Source organism: Phlebotomus papatasi, unplaced genomic scaffold (assembly GCF_024763615.1).
Source record: "Phlebotomus papatasi isolate M1 unplaced genomic scaffold, Ppap_2.1 HiC_scaffold_191, whole genome shotgun sequence".
Taxonomy (NCBI): Eukaryota; Metazoa; Arthropoda; class Insecta; order Diptera; family Psychodidae; genus Phlebotomus; species Phlebotomus papatasi.
In genome coordinates this window covers 5200-14981 of record NW_026604430.1, presented here as the reverse complement: position 1 = coordinate 14981, position 9782 = coordinate 5200, and the positions used below count along the sequence as shown (strand labels likewise).

The 9782-nt window shown below is 42.0% G+C and overlaps 2 protein-coding genes across 2 annotated transcripts; both read right to left on the bottom strand.

Moving 5' to 3' along the window:
* Positions 1-481: 481 nt before the first annotated feature.
* On the bottom strand, positions 482-2052 carry LOC129808905 (serine/threonine-protein kinase ULK3-like). The gene is made up of 2 exons (XM_055858810.1): positions 1940-2052; positions 482-1885 (listed from the first exon to the last, which is right to left on the bottom strand). The coding sequence occupies exons 1-2, from the start codon at positions 2024-2026 to the stop codon at positions 572-574; spliced, it is 1401 nt and encodes a 466-aa protein (XP_055714785.1). The 5' UTR covers positions 2027-2052; the 3' UTR covers positions 482-571.
* Positions 2053-3622: 1570 nt separating this feature from the next.
* Positions 3623-9085, bottom strand: LOC129808906 (uncharacterized). The gene has a single exon (XM_055858811.1). The coding sequence runs from the start codon at positions 9083-9085 to the stop codon at positions 3623-3625; it is 5463 nt and encodes a 1820-aa protein (XP_055714786.1).
* Between the last annotated feature and the right edge of the window lie 697 nt (positions 9086-9782).

Here is a 9782-nt window from a genome sequence, read left to right as displayed (position 1 = left end):
GACTTTACTATTACTAATTTAATTGAAGAACTATAGTCTTAAATTAATTATGTCTATTATTTGTTTAATAAACTTTTAATGAAGTCCTGTGGGGAAACGTAATTACAAAAATGTATTTTTATTACTTCAGAAATAAAATGTAGAATTGTTGAATTTACTGAACTAAATTTATGTTTTAGCAAAATTTATAATACGTTTTACTATGCGTATTGTAAAATTTGCTATGCAAATTGTAAAAATAGTAAAATCCTTATTTTTTAATATAAATATGTATTTTTGAGTGAGTGACTTTATCCAGTAAACATTTTTTTTTTGGTTTGAAACTTTTCCCAGTTTTCGTTGATAAATTCTTACCTTGTTTTGTGAATTAATTCTTGATACGAAATCATTCCAAGATGTCCTGGCTCTCGTTCTACGCGTGATATTCTAAAATCCGTATTCAAAGACATCCAAAATCGAAATAAATTTCAAAAAATCACTGCTTTTATTAATAATTTAATAAGCATTTATTTAAAATTGGGCTAAAAACATTTTTTTCTGAGTGGATCAAGGTGATGAAGATGGGGAATGTTTACTGGATGCAGCAGTGCGTCTGAGTGATGGAATTCTGGCTGTCTTTGTCCTCCTGCATGTCCTGAGCAGACAGAAGGGACTTTAGACTTTCTGCCTCCTTCATCCACGTCTGAATCTGTTGATGCAGTAAATCCCGGCGCTGTCCTTTCGGTTCCTGACCCAAGGCTGGCACTAGACCGCCCAGGGAGCTCTTGAGAGATTCCAGAGCTGCCTGGTATTTGCCTTCATGGGCATAGAGCTCTCCCTGTCGCCCCATTTCGAGACTATCCTTGAGGATTGGGCTGGAGTGGCTGAGGGAGTGGAGCTGCTGATAGAGCAGGCGCGGTGTTAGAGCATTGTGGACGGGATTCTGGGCTGGAGGTTTTTCTCCGCTCACGGCGTGCTTGATCTCCTCGGCTCGCTGCATATAGGTGCGTACACGTGCCCGGAGGGCCTGCTTCTTGGCCACATCCTGCTCAGCCTGGATGTATGGCACGAAGAACTGCAAGCTCTCGCAGTACAGGTGATAAGCTCGCTCAAACTCTCCCCTGTTGTCAGCATCGACGGCTTCTCGCACAATCTCAAGCGCTCGCTCGAAGTTCTCCTCACTGGGCGCATGTCGGAGGTCCAGGAAGTCGTGCTGGAAGAAGTCCTTGAAGTCTATCCGTTTGTCCCGATCGTGCTGCAGCAATCGCGTCAGGAGATCCTCGCATTCCGGCGAGATGCGAGTATTTCGCGGAATGTCAATTCGCTGTTTCTGCCGGATCTTTTCCAGAAGTTCAGGAAGAGATTTTGAGCTGTAGGGAGCTTTCCCGAAGAGGCATTCGTAGAGAATAACGCCAATGCTCCACAGATCAGCTTTGCAGTCGTAGCAATTGCGCAGGAGGATCTCAGGAGCCATATACAGTGGAGATCCCTTGATTGTGGTATTCTCCTGACCCCACTCGAGATGCTGAGCAAAGCCAAAATCTGCTACCTTCAGCAGCACCAGAGGAGTCTTCGACAGCAACAAATTCTGTGGCTTGAGATCAAAGTGACTCACATTATTAGACCTCATGTACTCCAGAGCCAGGGCCAGCTGCCTCAGGAAGAACCTGCAAGTCGTTTCCGGGAGTACATTCCTCCTCTTGATGAAAGTCGATAAACTCCCGGAATTGCAGAACTCCATCAAGATGTAAATATTCTTGTCGTCATACAAGAAGTCATGCATCTCCACGATGTGACGATGCTTCAGCCTCCTCAATAGTCTTATCTCCGTGACTAAATTGTCCAGTGATGATCTCGTTAGTTTATTCTTCTCCACGCATTTTACAGCAAAAATCTCCTTGGTGGCCTACAAAGAGCATTGAGATTTAGCTGCAGTCTCAATGGTTTGCACAATTATTACCTTTTTCTGACACCGATAGACAGTTGCGTAGCTCCCGGAGCCCAATTTCTCCAACATCTCGTAGTCTGTTATCTTGGGTACGGCCATTTCCGGAGGGCAAGAGGTGCACACAAATTTTTCAGGGAACACCAAAATCACAACAAAGCACTGCCAGCTGATTGTCCCAAATTCAGCAAATGCACAAACCCTTTGTCACAAATTAGCACAAATTGAGCAAAATATTTGAATTTGAAAAGATAACCGTCGCAAGGGCCCCAAGTGAAGCAGCCCAAGCAGCATGACCTGACCAAAAAACGGAATAAAAATCTGAACAAAAATATTTTTTAGTTATATTTTTTTCAAACCTCATGAGCTTTTTACAAATCTATCCATGCCGAAATTTTGTAAAGAAACATTGCATACAATCAAAAGAAGTCGCTTCGATTTTTTTAAATGACTTTAGAAAAGCTTTTGATCAACTTCTTTTTTTAAGAAAAGCCTAGAAAGCTTAGAAGAGCGAGGAAATCTACTAAATTTCTACATATGCCTAAATAAAATACAGTGTAGACTGTAGAGTTCCTCAAATTTGAACAATATTTTCAAAAATGTAACGGAATTCATGTGAAATGCACTTTCACTAAATTAGGAAAAATAATTTTACAGAATAGGGTAAATGTCCTAATTCAAAACCATTTCCAGATGCTTTAACTTTGACAGAAGATTCAACACATTAAGTTCATATTTTTTTTCTGAAGAGAATCACATAAATTTGCTCCTTGACTCTTCTAGAATGTTACTGTTTACCGTGTAAACAGACGGAATTTCCACGGGAATTCCCACGAGCAAATGGTAAATTTGCTATACAAGCGCCCTCTGCAAAAGTGCACGAAACTGCCCGAATGCCTTGAAATATTTTGAATTTCAAATAGAAATTTTCCGTTGGAGGGTGAAATATTCAATTTTCTAAAATGGAAAAAAGCTATCTCGCTCGAGATAGCTTTTTGCTTCCGGAGAATTCCGAAAATTTAATTTGGAGTGTTTTTAAGCAAATAATATATGAAAAAAACATGTAAAATCTCCTGTAGTGATCAAAACATTTATTTTAAAAGCAAATTTGAAATCGAATAATAATACTATAATAATTGATGGTAACTCACCTAAATAAATATATATTTCTGGTTATCTGGTGAAGGATGGATCAAATTTTCCACGATGAGTCACACAACACGGTTTTTCTTCACCATTTATTTTACAAGAAGTACAAGAAGTGACGTAGATTGACAAGACATAGAAAAGGAGGGAAGGTTAAGCACCAGCGCCTCTCTTGATTGAACATTGCAATTAGCGTTAGATACGCAACCACTTTTTTGGCGCGAACATCCTCCCCCTTAAGCTTCCCAAATAAGATTACAATATTTAATTCAGTTTGTAAAATTAAATCTAAACTAAAGCTATACCTAAACCCTCAATTCATTGGAAATGAGAATAAAGAAAATTAATGATTAGCAAAGTTTTTAATTAAATAGGAATGGTTGCCTTATTGAATAGGAATGGTTACCTTATTAAATTTAACAAGAAACAAAGAGAAATGCAAAACCCTTTATGTTAGTGGGATTGAAATTCATACATTGCATTTCAAATATGCGCGATCAAATTGTTGAATCGTGCTATGGAGCTTCGTAGAAGAGATTCAATACTTCAACTTTAAACGGGATGATCGTCTTCTCCATCGGCCCCTACATCATTCACAGGCAATTTAACCAACTTTACAACAGGACGTTTGAATAAACCCTTACTGGTTCGAACTTCAACTACTCGAACTTTTTCATCGTTCTGTTGTGGAAAAACCCTCTCGATTCTCCCCAGGGACCAGTGTGTACTAGGAAGGAGATCGTCCTTTATTAGGACAATATCTGACACTTTGAGGTTTTCATTTTCACTGTCCCATTTACTTCGAGTTTGAAGCGAGTGCAGATAATCTCGCTTCCAGCGGATGGCAAAGTCCTGGGTAAGTTTTTGAAGCATTTGCCACTTGTCCAATCTCCCACTGGGAACATCATCAAAGGATTGCGTTGGCAATTGGGTCAAAGCTGAACCCGTTAAGAAGTGCCCCGGAGAAAGGAACTGTGGATCATTGATCGCATTTGACATTTTGACTAAGGGCCTGCTGTTTAAGACAGCTTCGATTTGGCACAGCAAAGTCGAAAGTTCTTCATATGAAAGCGTGCATTGACCAATGACCTTCCTTAAGTGTGTCTTACAAGATCGGACCGCCGCTTCACAAAGACCGTTATGATGGGGACCGCGTGGTGGTGCGAAACACCATTGGATTTCACTTCCAATGAAAAAATTGTTCAGGCTCTCCTTGAATTCGATATCCCTGAACGCCCTCCTTAATTCAAGGTCAGCACCTACGAAGGTGGTTTGATTATCAGTGTAAAACTGGGCCGGGAGCCCTCGCCGAGCTACAAATCTACGAAACATCGAGATAAACGCCTCGGTCGACAGAGATGTTAGGGCTTCCAGGTGCACAGCCTTGGTGGAGAAGCAGACGAATACTGCTATGTATCCCTTTAGGGTGGCTGCTCGTCTTCCTTCAAGTTTAATTGAAATAGGGCCCGCGAAATCACATCCCGTGCGCGTGAATGGACGACTAAAGTTTACCCTGCCCTCAGGCAAATCCGACATGAGCTGACATTGAGTAATTGGATTAGAGCGTATACATGTCACGCATTCTCGGAATACCTTTCTTGTTAGGTTGCGACCTGCTAATGGCCAATAGCGCTGGCGTAAAGAGGCCATCATTAACTGTGGACCGCAATGTAACATGAGGACATGTTCACGACGCGCGATGAGAATTGATAGGGATCCCTTCGGAAGTATTTTAGGATGACGGGCATCATACGTTTCGTCGGCATTCACCAACCTCCCACCAACCCTTAACAAACCTTGGTTATCCAAAAAGGGGCGGAGTTTTCGAATTTGTTTGAAACGTCGATCTGAATCAATTGTGTTCGTCTGAACGGCCTGAATCACATGGGAGAGATGACACTCTTGATCCCATTTGACGATCATAGTTTCCGCATAACGGATTTGAGTCACAGTGAGCGAAATTTTGAGAGGTCTGGTTTGACGTGTCATTCGCTGGGACTGCCCAATTGAAAGAGCAGGAGAATCCATCGTCCGATTTTTAAACGCAGGGACCACCTTGAACTTCACAAACGCAAGAATCCTTTTCATTTTGTCGAAATCACTGTAACGAGATAGCAACTGTTCGAAGATACTTGGGAATTCGCATTTAGATGTGAGGGTCAAAGTAACTTGGGGAGAATCATTAGCTCCCCCTCCCTTAGATCTACAATAAGCCAAAGGCCAATTCTCACATGACTCTTGGAGCCATGGAGGGCCGTGCCACCACAAACGGTTGGCAATCAGCGCGTCTGGGGAAGCTCCCCTTGACAAAATATCCGCGGGATTTTCAGTGCCTGGTATGTGCCGCCAATTCACGGGATCTGAACGTTTCAAGATTTCTTGGACACGGTTTCGCGTAAAGACATCTCTCTTTTTCTCAGAATTATGAATTTGGTGAATGACAACTTCTGCATCACACCAGAAGTAAATCGCGGAAATTTGTATAGCGCTTGAAACCACTTCAACAAGTTTTGTGGCAAGGACGGCACCGCATAATTCGGCTTTGGGAATTGTGAGTGGACGAGGATTGTCACTATTGGCTTTCACAGGGGTGACACGTGACTTTGAAATTAATAGGTTTGAAATTCGAGTTCCGGATTGTAAGACCGAAACCAAATAAACACACGTGCCGAAAGCTTCCATTGAGGCATCGCTGAAAACATGTAGTTCTTGTGCTACACAATCCTCTAAAGACGACGCACACCGAGGAATTTGAAGGTTCCCGATATTAGGAAGACTTCGAACGAACTTCAACCATTTATCGCGTAGAATATCGGGCAGCTGCTGATCCCAATTGACCTTACATAACCATGCCTCCTGAAGGATAATCTTTGCGGCGACCACAACCGGACCCACTAACCCAATAGGATCAAATATTCTAGCCACGGTTGAAAGGATATTTCTCTTCGTTACAGCTTGACTGACCAAATCCCTTTGACAGAGCTTAAATCCAAATACATCTGCCTTATTGTCCCATTCCACCCCCAAAGTTTTCCCAGACTCCGAACGCAGGAGTTCCCGTTTCTCTGAATCATCGTTTTGCGTGTCCGCGTCAAATGAAGATCGGAATTTAGATAATTCCATTCCCGCTTGCCTAAGGCTCGCAATCAATTGTTGCTTTGTGGACTGGGCTTCCTCAATACTATTTGCGGAAAATACGCAGTCATCAACGTAAAAATTATTACGCAATGCCTTGGAAGCCAACGGATTGAACAGTTCCTCGTCCAACGCAATTTGATGGAGAACACGTGTCGCTAGAAATGGCGACGACGCCACACCGAAGCAAACAGTGCGGAAACGGTAGTGAGTCAGATTTTGGGATGAATCATCCCGCCAGACGAATCTCTGATAGTCGCGATGAGGAGGGTGTATTAGAACTTGTAAATACATTTTCACTATATCACAAGTGAAAGCGTAGGGTTTGTACCGAAACTGCAACAGAATCGAAACGAGAGTGGGTTGTATACTAGGGCCTACCATTAGGCAGTCATTTAGACTCAGACCCGATCGAGATTTGGCGCTCGCGTTAAATACGATACGCACCTTTGTGGATGAGGATTGCTCCTTAATGACGCAATGGTGCGGGAGATAAAACGATGGACTCTCCAACTCATTCAAAGGAACAATCTCCACGATGGCAAGACTCAAATATTCCCGTATTATATTGCCATACTCAATTTTGAGGGCTGGGTTTTTATTAAGTCTGCGCTCCAAATTATGGAATCGTCGACAGGCAGCGGACATATTGTTCTCCAAACTATTAGAGTCCTTATTGAAGGGGAGATGTACAATGTATCTGCCTTCTGGCGAACGTTTGGTGGTGGTTAAAAAAAGGGATTCAACCGCCAAGTGATCTGAATTGCCGGGCTTATCAGCGGGTACATCTTCGATTTCGAAGAACCGGGACAGATCGAAATCCAAAGTGGCGTGAGATGCCACTTGGCAAGTCACCTTCTCAAGAGAGAGAGAAGATGGCACCTTATCCAAAGAGGGAGAAGGTGGGGGAACTGCACCAACAATAACCCAACCAAACAATGTCTCCCGCAAAGAAGGAAGATCATTCCCCAACTCAACGACTCCGGATTTAAGAATATCCCAGAAATGCTGTGCACCTATTAACATATCAATTGGACTATTTTTGTACCAATGAGGGTCTGCAAGATGCAAATGCTCGGGAATTTGAATGTCCGAGTGAGAGATGGACCAGTTAGGCTGATTGCTAGTGACTTTTTTTAATACCAGACAATCAACAGAGAGATTGTCCAGACTGTCTCCAAAGAGGGGCATAATATTCAAATTGAGCCGTTGTTTAACGGAATTATTCCCCCCTCCAACCCCTTCCACAAGAATGTTGGCTGGAGATGGTTTCATTCTCAGCCTTTGACAGAGGTTATTGGAGATCAGATTCACTTGTGAGCCCGAATCTAACAGGACTCGACACAATTGGAATTTCCCGAAGGAATCTTCGACTTGCACAACCGCTGTTGCCAATAAAACGCGAGGGATTTTATCACAAGTATCGCTTGAGGCGACAGGGTGGCTTGATATGACTTCTGTGTCAGTTTGAGTGGACTGTATACTTGTTTTTTTCTGTGTAGATGAAGGGGTTTCAGTAGAAGGGATCCTTTTAGAATCGCGCTGTACGAAATTGCCTTCATGTAGCATCCTATTGTGTTGCTGAGAGCATAATTTACATGTAGGATAACTACATTGGGAGACATCATGAGTGTCAGAGAGACAATTTCGACAGATTTTCAACGAATCCACGATTTCTCTTCTTTTCGAAACCGCCATGGCATCGAAAGCCTTGCACCGGTATATTTTATGGAGGCCCTTTTTGCAAATAGGACATTGCGTAGTCCCTTGGGAAACTATATTCGAGGCGACTTTGGGCTTAGAGTCGCTGTTAGTGGGCTTTGCAGAACTCTTGAAAGAATTGAGGGGCTTTACATGATTACTAGAACCTGTCATTTCTAATTCCCTACCTCTTTTAATCAAGAATTCCTCGAAGAAATCCCACGACGATTGTTGTCCAGCTGATTCTCTAAACCACAACGATCGTGTCTCGCTGTCTAACTTATTGCAGACAATGTGTATCATCCAAGGATCTGACTGTGGCACTCCAAGGGCACTCAGTGATTGTAGAGTAGAAGATGAAGTCATTTGTAGCTTCTTCACACCTGCCGCAGTGGCTGCTTTCAAAGGCTGTTGATTCATGAAGCAATCCATATGTGCTGCGATGATCGACGGTTTATTGTCAAATTGTTTCTTGACAGTTGCCCATGCAGCTGCGTAATTCTCATTGGTGATTTCCAGGTGTGAAATTGTATCGGCTGCGACTCCCTTGAGCTTAGACTTGAGGTGGCTGAGTTTCTGAGCAGGGCTAATTGTCTCATCATTGTGCACTAGAGCTGTGAAAACGGAGTGAAATTGTTTCCATTGACGATAATTGCCGTCAAATTCTGGAACTTTCACTGGCTCCACGACAATTGAGCTTGATGGCTCTGCCTCTAATATTTTCTTGGCTAAGAGGTTGAACTTCTCATTGTCAGCAGACCGCTGACGCTCTTGTTGCTCCAGTGTTGTCTTCAGGAGAGACAAGATTGCGGATGCATCGAGGTTTCCGGAGGTGTTAACATAACCTCCTTGTGGCGTGGAATTTAACTGAGTTCGCACACTTACTGTGGAAATTATCTTTGTCAGCTGTTTTTCCACGATTTCCACTCTCTCGTTGAACACCCTGAGTTCTTCCTGCTCCTCTAATTTCGACTTAGAGTCTTCCTGGGAGGAGATAAGACCATGTTGCTCAGCACGATATTTCGATGTGAGCTGCTGCAATTTATCACGTAAAATATGCAGCTGGATCAAATCATCCTCTCCCTCAAGGACGTCTATCCTCTCATGGAAGTCACGGACTTCTTTCTCAATCTGAGTGAGATTCCCTTTCCGGGCAGCTTGGCTTTTTCCTGCAGGCATGCTGCTTCTGATGCTCGGAGGTCCAAATGATGGTAACTCACCTAAATAAATATATATTTCTGGTTATCTGGTGAAGGATGGATCAAATGATGGTAACTCACCTAAATAAATATATATTTCTGGTTATCTGGTGAAGGATGGATCAAATTTTCCACGATGAGTCACACAACACGGTTTTTCTTCACCATTTATTTTACAAGAAGTACAAGAAGTGACGTAGATTGACAAGACATAGAAAAGGAGGGAAGGTTAAGCACCAGCGCCTCTCTTGATTGAACATTGCAATTAGCGTTAGATACGCAACCACTTTTTTGGCGCGAACAATAATTTTGAAAGGATTAGTGTTTCTGGATTAAATTAAATATTCATCAATAACATTTCAGAAGAGGTTTAAATGATTGGAAAGGCAGATTCAAAACATATCTTTTTCACTAGATTCGATTATTAAAAAATGTAAATATAATAATTTAGAGAAGGAACTTAAAGAATTGTAAGAGCTGTCGAAGTTCACTAATAGGAGTTACAGCCGGAAACCTTAGAAATTAAATTTTCGGCTATAAAATATTACTTTGAAATAAAAGAAGAATATTCTTTTTATCGTTCAATTTATTGAAAATAGAGTTTTAAAATTTTTTACAGACATCTTCTTTCGAACAATGTCCATTCAATTATTATACAAATAATCTTTATATTTATC